Below are 25,444 nucleotides of genomic sequence, written 5' to 3' on the forward strand. Positions count from 1 at the left end.
GTCCCAGTTATGCATCCATGCAATGTTTTTTTTTTTCTTTATTAGTTAGCCTGGCCTAGCCAGTGACTCATAGGAATAGACTATGTGACAACCAGGAAAGACTAGTGACTACTGGAGAGTCAGTTGACAGCCGGAACAGGGACGGCACCCGGGTAGCAGTATGGGTTAGCTCCCCAGCCTGCGTCTTCCGTGAGGAAGAAGCCCAACAACCCACGAGAGGCCTTTTAGGAGGGCCATTCAAGCCGCAAGTGGAGACTGCAGTGCCACCAAGTACTGGTACTGCATGGTATCCACCAAGATACCATCACCTCGGAATGAGATGTTTGGAGCGGGGGAGTCTGTCAAGTCAAGTCAAGTCAGCTTTATTTATATAGCACATTTCCATACAGCGGCAGCTGGAACCAAAGTGCTTCACAGGTATAGGCAGGTACAAATAAACAGATGAGTGCAAAGTACTAAATAAAATATAACACAATACAAGAAATAATGGCAATTTAAAAATGGGGGAGAAGGACTAGAGGCAATAAGACAATAAGACAATAGAACAATAAAACAATAAAAGCAATAAACGGTAAAGCCAGGGACCTATTGAGGGCTAAGTGGGGGGGAAGGCCAGGGAGAACAGGTGGGTTTTTAGTTGAGATTTAAAAACCTCGAGTGTCTGGGCGGCTCTTACATGGAGGGGGAGGCTGTTCCAGAGCTTGGGAGCAGCAGCCGAGAAGGCTCTGTCCCCCCTAGTTTTCAGCCTGGTTCTGGGCACTACCAGCAGGGACTGGTCTGCTGATCTAAGGGATCTGGAAGGGGTGTGGCGGTGCAGCAGCTCAGAGATGTAAGGAGGGGCCGTTCCGTTTAGTGCTTTAAAAACGGTGAGAGCTAATTTAAAATCAATGCGGAAGCGCACAGGCAGCCAGTGTAATGAGGACAGAACCGGGCTGATGTGCTCACGTTTTTTGGTGCCCGTGAGGAGGCGCGCAGCCACGTTTTGGACCATCTGGAGGCGGCGGAGCAGGGACTGGTCGATCCCCGCATAAAGTGCGTTGCAGTAGTCTAAGCGGGTGGTAATAAAAGCATGTATCACCGTCTCCAGGTTTTTCTGGGAGAGATAGTCCTTCGTCTTTGCCAGGAGCCTAAGATGATAAAAACTGCTTTTTACCACAGCGCTGACTTGCTTTTCGAATTTAAAAACACTGTCAAAAATGACTCCAAGGTTTTTTACTGAGGTCGAGAGGTTTGAGCCCAAGGGGCCGAGAGCTTCGACGAGGGGGGCTGGGGGGACCTTGTTAAAGACAATGACCTCAGTTTTCTTTTCGTTTAGGGTCAGGAAATTTTTGGACATCCAGCCCTTTATGTCGGCCAGACAGTCTAGCAGGGGCTGGATTTGAGTTACCCCTTTTAGGGGAAGGTAGACCTGGACGTCGTCGGCGTAACAATGGAAGGAGATGTTATGTTTTGCCATGATCTGACCCAGGGGTAACATGTAGAGCAAAAAGAGGGCGGGGCCCATAATTGATCCTTGGGGGACACCACAGGTGAGGGGGGCCACAGAGGAGAAGAGGTCACCGAGTTGCACAGAGAAGGACCGATTGCTAAGATAGGATCGGAACCAGTCCAGGGCAACACCCCTGATGCCTACGTGGTGTTCGAGGCGGGCTAGGAGTATTTTGTGGTCCACGGTGTCGAAGGCGGCTGTGAGGTCCAGGAGCAGCAGGATAGAGGGGTGACCTGCATCGGCAGCTAGGATGAGGTCGTTGAAAACGCGGAGTAGGGCCGTTTCGGTGCTATGGCGCGGTTTGAAGCCAGATTGGAATTTTTCGTGTATATTGTTTTGCTCAAGGAAAGATTGTATTTGTAGGTGGACGATGCGCTCTAGGACTTTTGACAGGAATGGTAACTGTGAGATGGGTCGGAAGTTTGCAAGGACAGAGGGATCAAGGTTTGGTTTTTTTATCCGAGGCTGGACCACAGCGTGCTTGAAGGCAGCCGGGACACAGCCAGTGCTGAGACAGGTGTTAAGCAGCAGTAATATGACGGGGAGGACAGTGTCAGGGACTTCCTTAAGCAGGCGTGAGGGGAGTGCATCAGAGGGGCAGGTAGTGGGTCGCAGGTGTTTAATGACGTCAGAGAGAGAGGAGAGGGAGATTGGCACAAACTGATCAAAGACAGCAGGCAGAGGGTGAGGGGGGAGAGGAGGGGGTGGGGGGGGAGAGGAGAGGGTGGGGGGAGTAGGAGAGGGAGGGAGGGGGAGGGAGAGGGGTCTGAGGGCAGAGACTTTGCTGATGAAGAAGTTAAGAAAGCTTTCACATAGAGCAAGTGAAGGCACAACAGAGGGGGTGTCGCAGGGGTTAATGAGAGAGTTAAGTACCTTAAATAGAACCTGGGGTTTATTGCAGTTTGTTGTGACTAGATTTGAAATGTACATGGTTTTTGCAGTTTTGACAGCCGTTTGATAGGTGGATAGAGTGGCACGTAAGATTTGGAGGGAGACGTGCAGCCTGTCTTTCCTCCACTTTCTCTCAGCGCGTCTGCATTCGCATCTGAGAGCGCGCGTGGAGTCATTAAACCAGGGTGTTGGGAGGGTTTTCCTGCGCTTGGTTTTGAGGGGTGCAACAATGTTTAAAATATCAATGCAGGATTCGTTAAATACAGAGAGAAATTTGTCTATATCGGTGGGGATGCAGTTTGTATCCAGCACACAGATTGGGGAGTTAGCAAAGGCGTTGGAAAACTGAGCAGCAGTGTCAGAGGTGATCATGCGTGATCGATGCGTGGGTACATGGGATGTAATGGCAAGGCAGGGAGTTGTGAAGGAGAATACAATAGGAGAGTGATCCGAGATACCAGCAGCACATATTTCAATTATATCGACAGACAATCCAAATGATAACACGAGATCAAGAGTGTGTCCTTTTTCATGAGTCGGAGCCATGACGGATTGGGAGAGATTAAATGATTCGATGACGTCATGAAAGTCACGAGATAGGGGGTGCGATGGGCAGCATACATGGATATTCAAATCGCCGCAAATAAGAATATGGTCATATCGCACCATTAGTCCAGAGAGGAAATCAGTGAAGTCATTTATGAAATCCTTGTTGTATTTGGGCGGGCGATATATGACAGCACAAAAAACAACAGGTGACAAATTAAGTTCAAAGGACTGTAGTTCAAAGCTGGTGTAATTAGCTGTCGGCTGTGACAGACGACAGCGAAAGGTGTTTTTGAACACCGAGGCTAATCCTCCACCTCTGCCAGAGGAGCGAGGAGAGCTGAAGAAAGTACAGTTTGGAGGAAGAAGTTCGGAGAACGGCAGAAACTCACCCGTCTGGAGCCAAGTCTCTGTTACAAACATGAAGTCCAGGCTACGGGAGGTGAAGAAATCGTTCAGGAGGAAAGTCTTGTTGGCTATCGACCTAGCGTTTAGCAGAGCTAAGTGGATGCTAGGCTCTGTGCTAGCCGAGGTGCGTCTCAGCGGCCGAAGAAGATCAAAATCCACACCGCCACTGAGTCTGCTGGGCCTACAGTGGTGGCGCAGAGGATCCAGTGCTGGCACCGGGGGAGCAGGTCGGCCAAGAAACACAGCCGAGCCTGGGCACAGCGGCGTGCCAGGTGCGAGCACAGGTCGTAGACCTGGTGAGACGAGGGAGGAACCCGGCCGGGTGGCAACCCACAGAGCCCGGTCCCTCTACGTACCAGAGCCCTCCCCCTCCCCCGGTCCCAGCAGAGTAGTTCCGGAGCAGCGGATTGAGTGGCCCTGACCACGTGACCACCTTCGACCCTCCCTATAGGGCTGACCGTGGGTAGCTACTGGGACGTAAGTTGGGGCTTGGCCAGCCCCGGCTGGGTCACCTGGGCGAGGGTGTATGATGTTGCGAGACCCGAAACATCCTATGACCCCAGGGTACATCACTGAGGATACGTCCCAGTTATGCATCCATGCGATGTTTTTTTTTCTTTATTAGTTAGCCTGGCCTAGCCAGTGACTCATAGGAATAGACTATGTGACAACCAGGAAAGACTAGTGACTACTGGAGAGTCAGTTGACAGCCGGAACAGGGACGGCACCCGGGTAGCAGTATGGGTTAGCTCCCCAGCCTGCGTCTTCCGTGAGGAAGAAGCCCAACAACCCACGAGAGGCCTTTTAGGAGGGCCATTCAAGCCGCAAGTGGAGACTGCAGTGCCACCAAGTACTGGTACTGCATGGTATCCACCAAGATACCATCACCTCGGAATGAGATGTTTGGAGCGGGGGAGTCTGGTGCAGCGCACAGGTCGTAGACCTGGTGAGACGAGGGAGGAACCCGGCCGGGTGGCAACCCACAGAGCCCGGTCCCTCTACGTACCAGAGCCCTCCCCCTCCCCCGGTCCCAGCAGAGTAGTTCCGGAGCAGCGGATTGAGTGGCCCTGACCACGTGACCACCTTCGACCCTCCCTATAGGGCTGACCGTGGGTAGCTACTGGGACGTAAGTTGGGGCTTGGCCAGCCCCGGCTGGGTCACCTGGGCGAGGGTGTATGATGTTGCGAGACCCGAAACATCCTATGACCCCAGGGTACATCACTGAGGATACGTCCCAGTTATGCATCCATACAATGTTTTTTTTTCTTTATACGGACATATATGGTTAATACATATAAAACTATATATGAATAATAACTATACATACATATATGTTTTATTTTATATGAACATATATGACTATTACCTGTGTATAACTGTATGTATTTATCTGTATTCGACATATATCCACCTATATATCCAGGATATACGTGCATATATGTGCATATATATCACAATATATGAACATGTATGGAATTGGAACGTTTCATATATGGTCCATATATGTTTGTCCTATATAATTATATATGTGCATACATGTATAGATTGTATATGGACACATATGGCAATTAATTATATGTACATTTGTATGCATTGACAGTATACAGGCATATATGGTTAATACATATATAACTATATATGAATAATAACTATACATACATATGGTTTATTTTACATGAACATATATGACTATTACCTGTGTATAACTGTATGTATTTATCTGTATTCGACATATATCCACCTATATATCCAGGATAGATGTGCATATATGTGCATATATATCACAATATATGAACATGTATGGAATTGGAACGTTTCATATATGGTCCATATATGTTTGTCCTATATAATTATATATGTGCATACATGTATAGATTGTATATGGACACATATGGCAATTAATTATATGTACATTTGTATGCATTGACACTATACGGGCATATATGGTTTATACATATAAAACTATATATGAATAATAACTATACATACATATATGTTTTATTTTATATGAACATATATGACTATTACCTGTGTATAACTATGTATTTATCTGTATTCGACATATATGCACCTATATATGCAGGATATATGTGCATATATATCACAATATATGAACATGTATGGAATCAAAACACATATCTCTTAATTAAAAGAAATATAATTTTCCAAATTATTTTTGATTGAACAACATCTCAGAAGTGAAACCCACCATAAAAATGGTTAGTTTTGTGCAAGACTTCCAGCACTACTGGATATTTTCAAGGTTAGTCCAGTGTGCATGAGATTGGTTTTTTGACAGAGGTGTCATTAAAATGCCCCATAGTCTATATTATGGTTTTAGTGTAAACATTATATATTATATATGATTTAGAAGCTCATCGTAAAGCTGATTCCAAATATATAATTTGGAATCAGAAATTTCATAAATTAAATCCTGTGGAGTTATTAACCATATTAGATCCCTAATATCTGCCCCAAATGCATCATGGGACTTCCATGCAAATTCTGGAGAAATGTTCACGCCCCCTCCAACCAGTCTCTCTGCTGCACCCTGGATTACTTACATGAACATAGATGATCACATGTATGAGAATACTCATATATGTTAATTGCTTATATGAGCATACCTGCTGACATATGTAAGTAAAGTATTCTATGTTAATTGCTGATATACACATATATGTAGACATATGTAAGTTTAACCCTTGTTCAATGCGTACACAAACATATATGATTACATGTATGAGAATATCCGCATATGTTAACTGATTATATGAGCATATATGTTGACATACATAATAGTAATCATATATGTTTAATGCTTATACGAACACATATTTTGATATGGAAGAGAATAACATATATGTGTGTTGCTTGTATTGGCATATATGCGGAAATATGTAGAAATATTCTTATGTTAATTGCTTATATGTACATATATCTAAACATATGCGAGAATAACCCTGTATGCCCATTACTTGTATGAACATATATGATCACATGTATGAGAATACTCATATATGTTAATTGCTTATATGAGCAAACATGCTTGCATATGTAAGTAAATTCTTATATGTTAATTGCTGATATGCACATATATGTAGACATATGTAAGTTTAACCCTATATGTTCAATGCTTACACAAACATATATGATTACATGTATGCGAACATCCGCATATGTTAATTGATTATATGAGCATATATGTTGACATACGTAATAATGATCATATATGTTTAATGCTTAAATGCACACATATTTTGATATGCAAGAGAATAACAGATATGTGTGTTGCTTGTATTTGCATATATGCGGAAATATGTAGAAATATTCTTATATGTTAATTGCTTATATGTACATATATCTAAACATAATAGAATAACCCTGTATGTCCATTACTTGCATGAACATATATGATCACATGTATGACAATACTCATATATGTTAATTGCTTATATGAGCATACATGCTTACATATGTAAGTAAATTCTTATATGGTAATTGCTGATATGCACATATATGTAGACATATGTAAGTTTAACCCTATATGTTCAATGCTTACACAAACATATATGATTACATGTATGCGAACATCCGCATATGTTAATTGATTATATGAGCATATATGTTGACATACGTAATAATGATCATATATGTTCAATGCTTATATGCACACATATTTTGATATGCAAGAGAATAACAGATATGTGTGTTGCTTGTATTTGCATATATGCGGAAATATGTAGAAATATTCTTATGTGTTAATTGCTTATATGTACATATATCTAAACATATGCAAGAATAACCCTGTATGTCCATTACTTGCATGAACATATATGATCACAAGTATGACAATACTCATATATGTTAATTGCTTATATGAGCATACATGCTTACATATGTAAGTAAATTCTTATATGGTAATTGCTGATATGCACATATATGTAGACATATGTAAGTTTAACCCTATATGTTCAATGCTTACACAAACAGCCTCCTGTCCTCCCCTCTGACCCTCAGTACTGGTGCCCCCCAGGGCTGTGTCTTTTCCCCCTGGCTCTTCTCCATCTACACCAACCTTCTTACATCCCACCACAGCTCAGTTTCATTTTTCAAATATGCAGACGACACCACCATAACTGGACTCATCACCAACAATAATGAAGATCACTACCGGAACCAAGTGGCCCAAGCGGTCACTTGGTGCCAGGACAACAACCTACAACTCAACACCTCCAAAACCAAAGAACTCATCACAGACTTCAGACGGAATCCACCCCCCAAGACACCCCTCCACATCTCCGGTCAACCCATAACCACCACAGACACATACAAATTCCTGGGCACCCACATCAGCAACACACTCAAATGGGACAATAACACCGGTCACATAATCAAAAAGGCCAATCAAAGACTTTTTCACCTCCGGCAGCTGAAAAAATTCAAGGTAAAATCCAATCTGCTCCTCCAGTTTTATACAGCCATACTAGAAAGCATCCTCACCTCATCCATAACCATCTGGTACGGCAACCTGGACAGTAACTCACGAAACAAACTCCAACGAATAATAAAAAAAGCTTCAAAAATTATAGGTACCCCACTCCCATCACTAGACACTCTCTACCATAAACGGACAATCACACGAGCACAAAAAATAGTTTCTGACCCATCTCACCCAGCCAATCACCTGTTTCAACTGTTGCCCTCTGGACGGCGCTTCAGATCACTCTCCACCAAAACAACACGTTTCAAAAACAGTTTTTTCCCCACTGCCATCAGGTTTCTGAACTCCACTCACCCCTGAAACCTCACTGCATACCTCTCCAGCAATGTATATGTTGAATGTTCTGTATTTATGTTGTCATATGTCTGTCTATGTACTGTAATGTCTCATGCTGACACTATATTCATGTGCTAACAAATGCTGTACCGAAAGCAAATTCTGCCGACTTGTTGTGCAGTCCTTAATAAATGAATCTGAATCTGAATCTGAATCTGAATCTGAAACATATATGATTACATGTATGCGAACATCCGCATATGTGAATTGATTATATGAGCATATATGTTGACATACGTAATAATAATCATATATGTTTAATGCTCATATGCACACATATATTGATATGCAAGAGAATAACATATATGTGTGTTGCTTGTATTTGCATATATGCGGAAATATGTAGAAATATTCTTATATGTTAATTGCTTATATGTACATATATCTAAACATATGCTAGAATAATCCTATATGTCCATTACTTACATGAGCATATATGATCACATGTATGGGAGTACTCATATATGTTAATTGCCTATATGATCATATATGTCAATTTATATTTGGATCACATATATGATCCTCACATATATATGCATATATCTCAGGTGGGTTTGTATGCAAAGTGCATACATGTACATGTATGGTGACATATATGTGGACCTTGTGTCGGATGTATGTCCATATATGTGTATATATGCCTCTTCCGTATGGGCTCCTCCTCTCCCCTCCCCTAGTCTCCCCTCCTCTCCTCTCTCCCCTCCTCTCCCCTTCACTCCTCCTCTCCCCTCCCCTTGTCTCCTCTCCTCTCTCCTCCCCTCCTCCTCCCCTCCCCTCCCCTCCTCCCCCCTCCTCCTCTCCCCTCGTCTCCCCTCGTCTCCCTCCTTCCTCCTCTCTCCTCCCCCCCTCCTCCCCTCCTCTCCCCTCCCCTTGTCTCCCCTCGTCTCTCCCCCCCTCCTCTTGTCCCCTCCCCTCGTCTCCCCCTCCTCCTCTCCCCTCCTCTCTCCTCCCCTCCCCTCTTCTTCTCCCCCACTTTCCCCCTCCCCCTCTCCTCTACCCTCCCCCTATCCTCTCTCCTCTCCCCTTCTCCCCTCTCCTCTCCTCTCCCCTCTCCTCTCCCCCGCTCCCCTCTTCCCTCCTCCCCTCTCCTCTCCTCTCCAGCGGCCTCTCTGGTCCCCCCCACCCTCCCCTCTTCTTCTCCACCTCCTCTCCCCTCTCCTCTCCTCTCCCATCTCCCCTTCTCCCCTCTCCTCTCCTCTCCCCTCTCCGCTCTCCCCTCCTCTCCCCTCCCCTCTCCTCTCCTCTCCTCTCCCCCTCTCCTCTCCCCTCAGACAATGAAACACATCATCGACGCTTGCCCTCTACAAAGACTTGAAGGAGGACTAGTCACCCTCCATACAGCAGATCAGGAGGCAACTGCTTGGCTTAAGGACCTTGCATTCGCTAAATAAAACGTGTTAACGTAAAATGTGTTAGAGCAGCACTGCATGTTTAGGGCAGCACTGCATGTTTAGGGCAGCACTGCAGCACTGCAGTAGCCTAGGTAAACCCAGCCACCACGTGACCTGCTCTCTCAGTTCCCAGTCACTAGCATCTAGACTCCGGGCCATTCAAATAGTGACTGAGAACAGGTCTGAGAGCAGGTGACGTGGGGGATGGGTTTACCCAGGCTAGCACTGCAGTGCTGCATGTTTAGGGCAGTGCTGCATGTTTAGGGCAGTGCTGCTCTAACACGCAGTTTTATTTAGCGAATGCAAGGTCCTTAAGCAATGCAAGGTCTCCCAGGCTGTTTATCCTCCTCTCCTCTCCTCTCCCCTCTCCCCTCTCCTCTACCCCTCTCCTCTCCTCTCTCCCCCTCTCCTCTCCTCTCCTCTACCCCTCTCCTCTCCTCTCCTCTACCCCTCTCCTCTCCCCTCCTCTCCTCTCCTCCCCTCTCTCCCCCTCTCCCAGGGTCGTAGGCAGAAATTAAATTATGGGTGGGCCTGGATAAAATTGGCTGGGCCTGGATAAAATTGGTGGGGCAATTGCATGACGAAATTTTGTGCGCAAAGCGTGCAAAATTCCTAGATGTCATGAAGTTGTCATGCATTAGACTCTGGAGATGATGTACCCTGCGTTTTTAAGCTACAAAACCATTAGCTAGCAAGGCAGCAGCAAGTTTGCCTCTAGAAAACAACCAATAAAAAAAATAAAAAAAAAAAAAAATTGGGGGTGCCAGGGCAAGAAGTGGGTGGGCCTGTGCCTACCCAGGCCCCCCCGTAGATACGCCCCTGCCCTCTTCTCTTCTCTCCCCCTCTCCTCTCCCCCTCTCCCCCTCTTCTCTCCCCCTCTCCTCTCCCCCTCTCCTCTCCCCCTCTCCTCTCCTCTCCTCTCCTCACCTCACCTCACCTCACCTCCTCTCCCCCTCCTCTCCAGCTCTCTAGTGGCCTCTAGGGTCCAGACTGTCGACCCAGCGTTCAGCACTCGCCTTTTATAGCCATGGCCTAACGATTCAGCGCAGCGCAGGGCAACGCGATTGGCTGGCTCGCCAGCCAATCGCATTGTACTGCGCTGCGCTGAATGACCGGATGGACCATATATGGACTTCCTCCCCCCGCTTCCTCCCCCCGCTGTTACTGCACGTAACGTAGTTTAAACAGGCCGCGATGTTCTAAGAGCTACTATGGTAGCTCTTAGTTTTGAGGGGCTTTTGGGCCAAGTCCCTCAAAACGATGTTCTAAGAGCTACTATGGTTCCCAGTTCCTGCAGTGTGAGAGTAACTGTTCTCCAACTGTTCTTAGAAATGCCTAATGTTTGGAAAGTGTAGTGGGAAAGAGTTGTCGTGTTTGATGTGTGTTAATGTTTGGAAAGTGTAGTGGGAAAGAGTTGTTTTGTTTGATGTGTGTTAATGTTTGGAAAGTGTAGTGGGAAAGAGTTGTTGTGTTTGACGTGTGTTAATGTTTGGAAAGTGTAGTGAGAAAGAGTTGCTGTGTTTGATGTGTGTTAATGTTTGGAAAGTGTAGTGGGAAAGAGTTGTTGTGTTTGATGTGTGTTAATGTTTGGAAAGTGTAGTGAGAAAGAGTTGTTGTGTTTGATGTGTGTTCATGTTTGGAAAGTGTAGTGGGAAAGAGTTGTTGTGTTTGATGTGTGTTAATGTTTGGAAAGTGTAGTGGGAAAGAGTTGCTGTGTTTGATGTGTGTTAATGTTTGGAAAGTGTAGTGGGAAAGAGTTGCTGTGTTTGATGTGTGTTAATGTTTGGAAAGTGTAGTGAGAAAGAGTTGTGTTTGATGTGTGTTAATGTTTGGAAAGTGTAGTGAGAAAGAGTTGTTGTGTGGGCCTGTGCCTACCCAGGCCCCCCGTAGATACGCCCCTGCCTCTCCTCTTCTCTCCCCCTCTCCTCTCCCCCTCTCGGTACCTAACCACTGCTAGTCTGTACAAGTCGACGAATCACAGGGCGAAGTCAATCTTTCTAAAGCCAACCACATGCCGAGCCTAATCTTTCAAGAACCAACCACATGGCGAGCCTAATAATTCAGAAGCCTATCAAATGACCAAGTGAATCTTTCACAAAGCCATCCAATCAGAAGGCGAATCCAATCTTTCATTCAACCAATCCCAGCGATTCCGACCGCCGAGAGGTCACCGCCCTCTTCTTCACCATAACAGATAACAGCGTGTGTACACAATAACAGCGTGTGTACCAGCCAGTATAGCACAAACATCAAAGCAAATAGAATAACCAGCATCTTACCTTTAGTAGTTTAGTAGAGCATGCAGTCATTGCCTCGGTCCTGTGGTGTTGCTGGGTGGCCAAGTGAGGGGTGCGTCCTGGCAGGGTTTGAGTGCAATCTCGTGGGCGTGGGCGCGTCCTCCGAGTCCGTGCTGCTGGGGCGAGGTGCAGGGTCCTTCCTGGTAGGCTTTAAGTGCGATGGTGTCGGCTCCTGCTGGTACTGGGGCCGGGTGTAGCAGACTCCTCTCTGCCCAGACTGCCCGGGCAGCCCGGCTGCTTCTGCTGCATAGACATTGGCGCCAGGTGGGCGCCGGTGTGAAGCTGCTCTGCCCCCTCTCCTCTCCTCTTCTCTCCCCCTCTCCTCCCCCCCTCTCCTCTCCTCCCCTCTCCCCTTCTCCCCTCTCCTCTCCTCTCCTCTCCCCTCCTCTCCCCTTCTCCCCTCTCCCTCTCTCCCCTCTCCCTTCTCCTCTCCTCTCCTCTGGGTGGGCCTGGATAAAATTGGGTGGGCTTGGATAAAATTGGTGGGGCAATTGCATGACGAAATTTTGTGCGCAAAGCGTGCAAAATTCCTAGATGTCATGAAGTTGTCATGCATTAGACTCTGGAGATGATGTACCCTGCGTTTTTAAGCTACAAAACCATTAGCTAGCAAGGCAGCAGCAAGTTTGCCTCTAGAAAACAACCAATTAAAAAAAAAAAAAAAAAAAAAAATTGGGTGTGCCAGGGCAAGAAGTGGGTGGGCCTGTGCCTACCCAGGCCCCCCCGTAGATACGCCCCTGCCCTCTTCTCTTCTCTCCCCCTCTCCTCTCCTCTCCTCTTCTCTCCCCCTCTCCTCTCCTCTCCTCTCCTCTCCTGGGCATCCCAGGCCTGGAGCCCCCCTGTCGGGCACCAGAGACCCAGGCCAGCCCCCTACCTCCACACTGCCTCTGCCCAGGCCTGGAGCCCCCCTGTCGGGCACCAGAGACCCAGGCAGCTCCTCAGAGCCGAGAACCAGAGGGGTGCGTGATGCACTGCTGCCTCACCTCTCCTCTCCTCTCTCCCCTCCTCTCCAGCTCTCTAGTGGCCTCTAGGGTCCAGACTGACACTCAGCGCTAAGCACTGCCTTTTATAGCCAGGGCACAAACATTTGAATTTGAATTACCGGATGGACCATATATGGACTTCCTCCCCCCGCTTCCTCCCCCCGCTGTTACTGCACGTAAAGTTTAAACAGTCTAACGGCTGGCCACATCTACGCGTCGTTTGACGCGTGCTGACGCTGCTGCCTGTGGTGTTTATTGTGTTTGTAGGTCTGATGCATGGTCTGATGTAGCTCATGCGAGGGGCATGCTGGGAGTCAGAGCTCGATTGGGATAGAGAAGCTATCAAGTGAAAACACTCAGGTAACGCATTATTAATTTGTGTCATTTTGCTTAAATGTCATTGTATCGTGATAATTTCGCATGTTTAGTATGGTATCTGACACGCCTTCGCCAGTCTAACGGAGCTGTTTACTAACGTACATGTGGTATTTGGCGAAGTAAAGTTTATTGCCAGTGTTAGCCAGCACGATTAGCCACCAGCTACCTAGCTGCTGCTACTACAGCGTTACGGTTAGCATTGCTAACGTTAGCACTGCATACAACAGCTAACGTCAACCAACCAGCCTACCCTTATAGGTAACGTTCATATTCAAATGTCATATTCTCTGCTAGGGAGTTCAGCTGGTGTTTTCCTGCACGAGTCAACTGCGCACACACACAGGGGCTAACGTTACATCAACAGATGTGCTTGCTAGTTAGCTTAGCTACACAGGTAACTTATAGCGACGTGAGTGTAACGTTAAGGTTACAAGTCATAAAACCTGGTGTTATTATCTAACCGTTATATATATATATATTGGTACAGGCAAGTTAGTCTAACTGACGCAGTAACGTAGCTATTATTCTAGTTGGGTTTCAGCAAGCAGCAACTTGCGAACAAGGTTAGTTAGCTTATCATTAACTTCCGCCCTGCCTGTCGCTTGTCTGTCAGTCCCACGAACTTTTACATTGTGTAACTTAATTTCTAGCGATCAACCCGTTGGGAGGGCTTAATTAATGCTAGTCGGCTTTAGTGCTGAGCTTTAACCTGAAATGCTGAAAAGGAGCTTATGATTTGAAGTAACGCTAGGCCTAAAAAAAAATAAAGTTCGGTTCCGGTTGCCGACCGACCCTGTCAATTTACGTGCGACCCAATTTATTTTATGAGCATGTTGATTTGACGGTGGCGCTATGGCTGGCTCACACTACAGGATTTTAGTGTGAGCTGTTTGCAGATCCAATCTTAAACCTCCCGATCTGCTCAAAGCCTCATCGGGGCCGTCCCGATCATATCAAACATGTTTGATATTTAGGACTGAAAATCTGCGCGAATACATCATTCTGCTGCTGCGCCAGACTCCCGTCATTATCGTTAATTGACGCGGCTCATTTGATGCGCTGCACTGCAGCACGCATCAGATAGGCTACCAAATACCAACAGCACAGAACCATGAGGATTTGGGGGAAAATGTCACTAATTTATATCACAATGAATGACCAATGAATAAAAAGTTGTTATATCGTAGTTTTGAGCCCCTGCCAGTCAGAGGCTGTCCTGTCTATCGAGCAGTGTGGGGGGGAAAAGGCATGCTGCTGCGGGAAGCAGTCTATCCAAACTTTTGCCGATCTCATGACATGCAGCAGGGGAATATATTTTGGTACCCATGTGTTTGTGTTCTCACTTGTACAGACAATAGACTCGCGTTGTTTACACGCATGCTAACTACCGTGAGATTCATTTGTTTGGCGAGACGGGCATGAAAATGAGGAAACGAGAGAGAGAGGTGAGGTGGGGGCGGAGCGCTTTGGTCACTGCTGGAACCCCAAAAACGAGTATGGCCGGGCGTCAAGGTGATTATCCTGCCGATAATCTTAATAATATCCTGTAGTGCATGGTGCGCCACATTTACAAATCTTGTAGTGTGTGCATGTTTGAGATTCTAGGGGAGATAAACGATAATGACGGGAGGCTTGCACAGCAGCAGGATGATGTAGGCTATTCACGCAGATTTTCAGTCCTAAATATCAAACATGTTTGATATGAAAGCATTCATATTGACTTAAATATTTTGTTCATATAAAAACGTGTGTAGAGCACAGTGGTAGTCGAGTACATGTAAACTATGTTATGAAAAAAAGTATCCATCGCTGCTGTAATTTTAAGGAAAATAAAAAAATATATATATTTCCTATCTATCCCTTGCTGCCACTGGGAAAAAAATAAAAAAAATAAAAAAATAAAATAAAATAAATTCCCTACCGACCCATCACCGAACTGACAACCAACAGGAACCAAACTTATTTTTTTTTTAGGCCCTAGCTATTTGTAGAAGTTAACTTGCAGGCCTGAGACTGCTGTCAAGATATGCTCAAGTCAAGACAAGTCGTCCCCTGGGTATATTTTGGACGTTCATGTGCTTACAGTTTGATTTGGGTATCCTAGCGTATATCTTGCTTAAAGGCTAACCTAAAGCTCCATCTCCAAAATTGAACCCTGTCAGGGTATGTTGTGAACTTGCAGTGCTGACATTTTTAGCCCCATGTGGCGTAGTCACCATCTACCTTATGTCGCATTATAGTTCATATTCTGTTTATTATTGCTTTGTCCTATTATAGTCAATTTGTTCCTGCAACAATGCAATTTCCCCTCAGGGATCATTAACTGCTCAGTTTAGCTAGTCCTCATTTTTTCTCTCTCTCCTAAACAATCAGCCAGCGCCATCAATCTAGTGATTTTTTTATTTTATTAAAAAAAAGAAAAGAAAATCATCCAGGATCGAACCACTGAAGTGTTTTTAGTTTAATATAAAATTTGATTGAAGTGGGCACTGGCCCAGCATAATAATAAAGACTGGCCTAATCATAATAAAAGCACATGATAAAGAATTATCCTTGAACACGTGGCTGTTAAATGAAGTGATGCGTTTCCTGCAGCAGTTTGACTGTAAAATAAGGCCCAGGTTGAAAATAACCAGAATGATCCTGAACAGCAAATGTAAAAACGTTCATGAAGTGGAAAATAGGTGAAATCACTCTTCTATGTTATCACTCAGCCATTTCTCAATGTTTTCCTGCTGATACAGGGGAGAGAAAAGGCTCACCATGCAATGCACTCAGCAGTCTTCTAACTTCAATGAAAAATGTCTGCCGATGCCAAGGTTTTCTGATTGGTTCATAAAAAAAAAGATCCGAAAGGTAACTTTAATTTCTCTGATGGTCTTGTCTCAGGGAAAGAGGTTCTTCTGCTGATGCAGGCCTTGAACTCCCTGGCCACTCCTGAGAAGAAACTGGCTGCCTTGTGCAAGAAGTATGCGGACCTGGTAAGCTCCGGGACGGTCAGTCACTCTTCAAATATTTCCATTTCAGTTAGACTTGAATGCTAGGGCCAGAGTTAACAGACAAAATTACTTAAAGCTAAACTTGGGACTTGTCCCAAAAATGCTTAAAGGAGAACTTCACCGAAAAACAACACTGATTTGTTTTGCGTTCATGCTCTCACAGTGTGAGATCACTGCTTACAGTTTTTGGATATGTGTGTGTGTGAGACTCCCACGCACACACACACATATCCGAAAACTGTAAATAGTTTTGCAGGCATCCATTCAGTTTGACAGTTATTGAGAGTTGATTTGAGGTAAGTTGTGGTTGTGGACCAGTTCAGTCATTTGTGCATGAATGACATCACTGGTCCACAACTGAACTCAAATCAACTCTCGGTGACTGTCAAACTAAATGAATGCCTGCAAAACTGTTGACAGTTTATGTGAGATCACGTGCAAAATAAATCAGCATTGTTTTTCGGTGAAGACCTTTAAAGGGACAGCTCACCCTAAAATCCAAAATACATAATATTTCCTCTCACCTGTAGTGCTATTTATCCATCTATATCATTTTGGGATAATTGCTGAGTTTTGGAGATATCGGTCGCAGAGATGTCTGCCTTCTCTTGAATACAATGGAAATGGATGGCACTCGGCTTGTGGTGCTCGAGGCACCAAAAAAATTTATTTGAAAAACTCAACAGCATTGTCTCTTCCCAGAAATCATGACCTGGTTACTCAATATAATGCACAGAGTTTGTTGTGAGCAGTTTCGTGTAGGAACTATTTTCTTTTGCAGTCTCATGTAGGAACTAGCTAGCAGTCAAAAGAAAATAGTTCCTCCATGAAACTGTTCATAACAAGGTCTGTGGATTATCTTGAGTTAACAGGGTCATGATTTCTGGAAAGGGACATTGCTGTTGAGTTTATCAAATGTATTTCTTTGAGCACCACAAGCCGAGTGCCATCCAGTTCCATTGTATTGGAGAGAAGGCAGAAACTCTGCGGCCGATATCTCCAAAACTCACAACTAACACAAAACGATATAGATGGATAAATAGCACTACGGGTGAGAGGGAATATATGTACTTAGGATTTTAGGGTGAGCTGTTCCTTTAAGCTTAAAGCAGTTTTGGGACAATTGTGGAAGTCATTTGTGTATCATTTCACATATTTGGTATCGGTATAAAAAACGTAGCAATAACCAGTTTTAGTCATGTCAACGTTTTAATTGTGTGTGTGTGTGTGTGTGTGTGTGTGTGTGTGTGTGTGTGTGTGTGTGTGTGTGTGTGGCGTTTGCAGTTGGAGGAGAGCCTGAAGGCGCTGCAGAAGAAGCAGTCTCAGATCGTGAAGGAGAAGCTCCACCTGCAGGGCGAGCAAGGCCATCCTGGCTCGCAGCAAGCTGGAGAGCCTGTGCAGGGAGCTGCAGAGACACAACAAGACACTGAAGGTCCGCACCAACCACACATTTAACATTCTATTTTCTATTCCATGTTGTGCAAAATATCATCTTTATTATCACATGTCGTACATTACATTGATATAAGTGGAACCATGAACATAGTGGTGTCTCGAGCATCAGTTACCGGTTTGTTCCTGACCTATCTAGATTGGTACAACATGAGTATTTTCTCCTCATTCACCATATTCACCCAGCATACTCCCACCCAGAGTCGACTAAATGGTCACAAAATATTGCCAAACCACGCTGGTTTTACGAGATCTAATCTCTGCCCACCACTTTACACCACACTGGATTGTTTACATCCCGGCAGTAGCAGGGAAGGGTCTACAGGGGGTGGCTGCTTAACATTTTAGACGCAACCGTTAGAAGAACACATTATTCATTTAAAAAATTTGTTTGACCGTGACTAGTATTTCTGGTGCCGACGACTAGCGAGGTAGCGGCCATTTAAAGCGACTAGTCGCGCACATCCCTAGTGTTGAAATGGCACAAATCCCTCTCCTAACCTGCCTCGCTCACCTGCCCCTGCGCTCTGGTGGCAGGAGGAGAACGCGCAGCGCTCCAGGGAGTACGAGGACCAGCGCAAGGAGGCCATGCTGCACTTCCAGACCACCTTTCCAGACCACCAGCCGACAAGCTGAAGAAGCTCATCGAGCAGTACGAGCTCCGCGAGGAGGTAAACTCACCCTTTTATTCAATTATTGTGCTTCCAGGAAAAATTAGAGAAATTATTCCCAGGATTAGTGTCTTATTCCTGCAATTGCACAGATAAACGTTCCCATGCGCTCCACCACCAGCGCTCACCGCCACTCCGCCATAGTCTCTACAAGCACTGACCATCCGGGGATTTCCCCCGTCTCCAGGTAAAAGCCTCCAGCCAATCACCGCTAAACACAGCCCCCGAATTCCAAGGCGTGCCAATCACTCTCCACGGGAAACGTGAATTTGACTGACATGTTACGCGACCCGAAGTTGAAATATCAGAATGAGACAGCCTGTGAGATTGTCCAGTGTTCCTTTATGTCTGACTGTATTTTCATATATCTCAGCTCTCTCTGTACATGGACAAGTTTGAGGAGTTCCAGAGCACTCTGGCTAAAAGCAACGAGGTCTTCACCACCTTCAGACAAGAGATGGAGAAGGTGAGGGACAATCGGGACTCGGATATTATAGACGCTTCTCTGTTTCAGAGTTGTGCACTTGCCAGCATGAGGCAGAATGTTTCTGATTAATTTCAAAAGGTTTGAAGACACTTTGGAGAAAAAAAAAATAGCTTTTCTACTAGAGGACTGGGTTCAACTGAAATCACCTTCTCCTATGTGTGTCAATCACATCAGCAGCGTTACCAAATGAATACAGTAACACATTTCATCAAACCAAAACCTAGTCCTTTTAGACCATAGCACATACAATCCTATAGCTTATTTGATTATTGGCCTTTTATCATTACCAAGGTCATGTCGTGGTACTCTGCAGGCCGGATATGACCAGCAGAATATTATACTTCTGGTCATGTCGTGGTACTCTGCAGGCCGGATATGACCAGCAGAATATTATACTTCTGGTCATGTTGTGGTACTCTGCAGGCCGGGTATGACCAGCAGAATATTATAGTTCTGGTCATGTTGTGGTACTCTGCAGGCCGGGTATGACCAGCAGAATATTATACTCCTGTTCATGTCATAGTACTCTGCAGGCCGGATATGACCAGCAGAATATTATACTTCTGGTCATGTCATAGTACTCTGCAGGCCGGATATGACCAGCAGAATATTATACTTCTGCTCATGTCATAGTACTCTGCAGGCCGGGTATGACCAGCAGAATATTATACTTCTGGTCATGTCATAGTACTCTGCAGGCCGGATATGACCAGCAGAATATTATACTTCTGGTCATGTCATAGTACTCTGCAGGCCAGGTATGACCAGCAGAATATTATACTTCTGCTCATGTTGTGGTACTCTGCAGGCCGGGTATGACCAGCAGAATATTATACTTCTGGTCATGTCATAGTACTCTGCAGGCCGGATATGACCAGCAGAATATTATACTCCTGGTCATGTCATAGTACTCTGCAGGCCGGATATGACCAGCAGAATATTATACTTCTGCTCATGTTGTGGTACTCTGCAGGCCGGAGGGGAAGGACTATGCGGTCCACAGGCTGGTTCTGGGGACCCACACATCAGATGAGCAGAACCACCTTGTCATCGCCAGCGTCCAGGTGCCAAATGATGATGCCCAGTTTGATGCCTCACACTACGACAGCGAGAAAGGAGGTAAATACGGCGGGAGTTGTCTGCAAGCTTAAATCTTATTAAAAAAAAAAAAAAAAAATCACATCCAGGTGTTAAAGTAAGTGGTGCAGGTTTGTGCAGGTTGAACCCTATAATCCTTCCCCCTCCCCCCTCTCTGGCAATGTGTGTCTGCATGCATGTGTATAGGCGCTGACACTGCGCAGCCTCCACTTGGAGCCTTGCCGCGGACTAGCGGCGACAGCGAGACTGTGCATACTCGAATGTAACTCGGGGCGTTTGGCTGCGGTACACGTCCAAAACACTAGGTGGCTTGTGGTACACTAAGTCCATTACATATGACGTTATCATGTCATTTACCAAGAACTTGCATGTCGGTGGGGGGACATTTTATTGTCCCTCCATTTCAATACTCAATTCCGGTGAGCCTGCAGAAGGCTTTGCTAGATGAGGGACAAGCACTGTTAAATGAGGAAATGGCATTTCCTCATTCCTCACAACAACTACGTCAGCGGATATGTGCGCTGCCCAAGCGAACGGCCAATCGCAGCTCTCGTGCTGGTCACGCGACGTCCGCGTTGACGCCGCGGAGTCACATTTTCGAGGAGCTGCACGCCCCCCCCTCCGCCGAGCTGCGCCGATAGGACGGCCAGCTGCGGCGACCCGTCGGCGCTGGCGATTTCGCGTAAGCATAAAACCCGTTTTAGTGTGTGCGTGCGTGTTTCACCGACCCACTGTGCTTCCTTGTCCTTTTACAATATTGATGCTGTCAAGTTGAAACCGTCTATAAGACCATCACAGAAATGTCAGGTTTCAAGCTTAGTTTAGTTAGGTCAGGGGATTAGGTTTTTGTTGCTTTATAAATCAGGCTCATCCTGTAAAAACTAACCTGCCTCCAATAAAGCAATAACATAGAGCTCTATAGGGCTTCAAGATTGATCTGTCTATCTCACATCAAGACACTCGATTATTCAAATTATTAAAGTTGGTTAGTGGTTTGGGTTTCCCTCTGGTGCCATTCTGTTAGATTTAGCCAGAAACCATATTTCCTACACGCAGCGATTCCCAAACCGCGGGCCGCCGTGGACGGTGGAGGTACTGCAGGTGGGCCGCGAGTTTGTCAACACTGCCGATAAGCCGTTTTTTCCCTCCCGGAAAAACGTCTTTTTAATAAATTTTCCATTCAATTTTCCATTCACAACAACGGCAGTTCCCCTCAAGCGAGGAGGGACCGCCCTCTCTCTCTCTCTCCCTCCCCCCCCCCCCACCCTCTTTGACTGTCTCCCTCTTTGACTACTTTTCAAGTGTGATTCTTGTCGCTCTCCATTCTTCCTGGGTGCTGAAACTGTCTTATTCTGTCTCCCAGCAGGTATGTTGATGGGTGCCGTACTGTGTGCAGGGCTGCTGAAGGCTCCCTGCTGCTCTGGTGTGATGATAGAGGTAGTCTGTGTTTGTGAGTGTGAACAGATGTTGAGCCATTTGAAGGTACAGTTGAAGTCTAAGGCCATGTCCACACGGAGACGGAAGCTATGTTTTTTTTTTTCGTTTCAGAAAAGTTTTCCATAAACATGGAAACGTTTCAAGAAATGTGTGTATCCACATGAAACCACTGAAACCGCTGTAGAATAACAGAGAAAGACAATCTCGTCAATAATGGCATACAACCTCTAGGGGCGCACAGTCTATAATGTGTATCTCACTGTAGCAGCAGCTTAAACCCTTGGCTTTGTGGGGAGGTTTGCCATGTCGATGAATAAAATGATGAAACCTACAGTATACAGGCAAATGCAGAGCTGTTCAGCAGGGCTGATGGTCTCCCTGTAGCCTACAATATAGAACGTTAACTATCGGTGACATTCCTGATATCATCCACTTCCATGATCTTTAGACATGTTGCAAACACATCCCAGCATATTGGCCGCTCCTGCACATCACAGCACAGGCTAAATGATGCAACATAAATATACATTATATAAACTCATGGCATAAATGTGTTTTTATTGGAAAAAGTCGCGTCAAGTAAGTTAAAGTCTTGTTGGAGTGGACACGAGCGGATATCACAGACATCACAGTGCAACCGCGTGTTCCTCAAACCTCTCACTTCCCTATTCACGTTGTATTTACGAGGGCTATATACTAGGGCAAGAGAGTATGTTGGTTTCACTCAGGGTTTACATTTCATTTCATTTCATTTTGTCCAATATTAAAATATTCCAGAATTGCATGTTGTATTAAAAATAAATATAATTTCTATCTAACACGTTAAGCCTGATTTTGTTTGTGTTATTGTAAAAATGTAGCCGCCGCTAAGCCTTCTGGGAAATATCCGATGAAGGGAGGGGAGGGGTGGATGGGTAGAGTCAGCTGTGGAGCCCTGAGGATGTTGTAGGCTACACGCTGTTCTCCGTGTCCACTTGTTGCTGACGGTGGTAATAGAGGAGCATTATATTTTGCTGCAAGATCCCCACTGCTGTAGCACGAACGTTACTGCCATGATTGTTATTGTTGCTGGTGGAGAGAGGTGGGGCTATGGCATCATCGTTTCAGGAAAGATGCGTATGGGTTGTAAACACGGAAATGCAAGGGTGTCGTCTTCAGATTTAATCACTCTGGGACCAGTTTTGAAAAATTAGCGTATACTCCCAGAACGTATAGTCCCAGAACGCGGTTCCATCTGGACGAAACGTCTATATGACAAAAAACTTTAGCGGATACACCTAAACTCGTCTCCGTGTGGACATGGCCTAAACCTCAGTGCATACTGCTGCATACAGAAGCCAACGTAGCAGCATTACAGATGGCAGAAGAACAATGTTTTGAGAAGATGTTTAATACTTCTATTTTATTTGATCCATAAAATATGTCTACTATTAACTCATTCACCGCCAGTTTAGGACTGCCAATATTTAGCACAGGCCAAAGATTTTCATAATTGTTGGTCATCTTTCAAGACCCACAGTAAATTATCTATTAGCACCAGAGTGATTTGCAATACCTCAAAATGAAGATGTACGTCTCTGGGTTCACCAGGAAAAAAAAGTGAGCTTTTAGCATGTTCTGTACTCTACTTATAGCCATTTATATACACCCTGTTTTCACCCAAAATGTCTCTCTGAGAAAAGAAATTGCAGAAAATGGCATTTATGTACAGCACACAATATCATGCAGAAATCGCTCTCAATTCTTTTATTTTGAACTGTATTGACATCAGACATGTAAATATTATTCATTATGACACAAATGACAAAAAAAATAAAATATGAAGTGCTTTTTTTACATTCAAGAATACAGTTTGCTCAGTGTGAGTGAGTGTACAGACAGACACACAGACAGACAGACAGACACACACAGACACACACAGACACACACACACACACACACACAGAGAGAGAGAGTTCTGTCCACAGCTGCCTGCAGCTAGATCGCACCTCCTTCCCCATCAGCGTTTTCCTCCTCTCGTTTGGGCTGGGAGTGGGACGAATGCTGCGACACGAGTCACACGACACAGGAACGGGTCCGCGGCTTGGCTTTGGGACCAGGCGCTGCTGGAACCGGATCGATCATGTTCGTCACGGGTTTGACTAGGCAATCCAGGTTCGCCCTGCAGCAAGGCAGCAGTGCAGCACGACGAGAGGCGTTTCAATGGCGTTTTTTCCTCTGTACAAGGAAGCGCGTTTCTCTGTGTTTCCTCCTTTCCTCCTTCTTTCTCGTTTCAAACAACAGCTGCGGTATGTGTTTGATAACGTGCTGTCGGCTTGACTTTGAGGTTTAGGGACCCGTGTCTGTGTCACAGGCTGGGTAAGTGTTTCAACTACGCGCTGCACTCATAAAAACAAAAACACGTCAAACACGTCTTTGGCGTGGATGGCTATTTCTGATAAGACGTCAAAGACGTCTTTGGCGGTGAATGAGTTAAAGGAACACTCCGTCCATTTTCAACCAGCTTTGTATCATTAGAACATCAGTAGTATATCAGAAAACTGTAAACGGTTTTGAAGTCTGTCATTTAATTTGACAGTTATTGAGTGTTAAAGTGTGGACCAGTGACATCACTGGTCCACACTAACTCAAATTAATAACTCATTAACTCAAACCAACTCTCAATAACTGTCAAACTATTCATCATTCATCTAGTTTGACAGTTATTGAGAGTTGATTTGAGTTAATGAGTTATTAATTTGAGTTAGTGTTGACCAGTGATGTCACTGGTCCACACTTTAACACTCAATAACTGTTAAATTAAATGACAGACTTCAAAACCGTTTACAGTTTTCTGATAAACTACTGATGTTCTAATGATACAAAGCTGGTTGAAAATGGGCGGAGTGTTCCTTTAAGTTTTGATAAGAAATCATGTCCCCAATTGAATTCTCCAAATACAAGGCATAAAGGTTTTAACCCCATCAAGTGATGTACTAGTATTTTTTTTGTATTTTCTCTGTAGAATTTGGCGGATTTGGTTCAGTCAGTGGAAAAATAGAGATTGAGATCAAGATCAACCATGAGGGAGAGGTGAACCGAGCCCGCTACATGCCCCAGAATCCCTGCATCATCGCCACCAAGACCCCAACCTCCGACGTGCTGGTCTTTGACTACACCAAGCACCCCTCCAAACCAGGTTGGCCTGCTGTTCTACACCCACCATAATGGATGCTAGGGCCAAAATGTATCTGCAGTCGTTAGATCCTTGAAAGGATGCGCCTTACCTCCTGGTGGGTTTTTTAGTGGCGCTAAACCAACTAATAAACTCACTGGATGAGTGCCAACTCCCTGCAACTAAATGGCAGTAAAACCGAGGCCATCCTCATTGGGACCCCTCTGCAAATACAAAAGGCTGCCATCACCCACATCACCATCTGTGGCCAGTCCATCCCCCTTTCCTCACTCATAACTAGCCTTGGTGTCACACTGGATTCATCACTATCTCTGGACGCACACATCAAATCCATCTGTCAAACCTCCTTTTTCCATCTGAAGAACATCTCCAAACTACGCCCCTCACTAAGCAAACCTGATGCAGAAAAACTGGTTCATTCCTTCATTAACTCCCGCTTGGACTACTGCAACTCCCTATTCGCTGGCCTTCCCTCCAAAACCATCCAGAGACTTCAATATGTCCAAAACTGTGCCGCCCGGATTCTTACAAAAACACGCAAGTCAGAGCACATCACCCCGGTTCTGCACTCCCTTCACTGGCTCCCAGTTAACCACCGCATCACCTACAAACTTCTCCTGTTAACATACAAGGCCATCCATCACACTGCTCCAACCTACCTCCAAGATCTAGTTACCCCTCAATCCTCACTCCGGACACTCCGATCATGCAGCTCCAACCTCCTTTCTGTCCCTAGGACCAAACTTACAAGCATGGGTGACCGTGCCTTCTCCTCACTGGGCCCCCGGCTGTGGAATCAGCTCCCAGGACCACTCAGGGCTACAGACTCGTTTGACGTTTTTAAATCAAAACTCAAAACCCACTTATTTATTTTAGCTTTCCCCTAGGGTCCTCCCTCTCC

At 45.4% G+C, this 25,444-nt stretch overlaps 1 protein-coding gene across 1 annotated transcript in view; it reads left to right on the forward strand.

Annotated features, from left to right (window-relative positions):
- Positions 1-3,347: 3,347 nt before the first annotated feature.
- Positions 3,348-25,444, forward strand: part of LOC310799592 (histone-binding protein RBBP7-like) — a gene marked incomplete at its 5' end in the record, with an annotated part of 39,415 nt that continues 17,318 nt past the window's right edge. The window contains 8 exons of the mRNA XM_083662180.1: positions 3,348-3,630; positions 16,114-16,220; positions 17,508-17,655; positions 18,213-18,346; positions 18,439-18,533; positions 18,720-18,812; positions 19,807-19,952; positions 24,373-24,546. Coding sequence (XP_083518306.1) covers positions 3,348-3,630; positions 16,114-16,220; positions 17,508-17,655; positions 18,213-18,346; positions 18,439-18,533; positions 18,720-18,812; positions 19,807-19,952; positions 24,373-24,546 — 1,180 coding nt within the window. The remainder of the gene's footprint in view (positions 3,631-16,113; positions 16,221-17,507; positions 17,656-18,212; positions 18,347-18,438; positions 18,534-18,719; positions 18,813-19,806; positions 19,953-24,372; positions 24,547-25,444) is intronic.

The sequence above is a fragment of the Poromitra crassiceps genome, assembly GCF_964638095.1.
Source record: "Poromitra crassiceps genome assembly, chromosome: 28".
NCBI lineage: Eukaryota > Metazoa > Chordata > Actinopteri > Beryciformes > Melamphaidae > Poromitra > Poromitra crassiceps.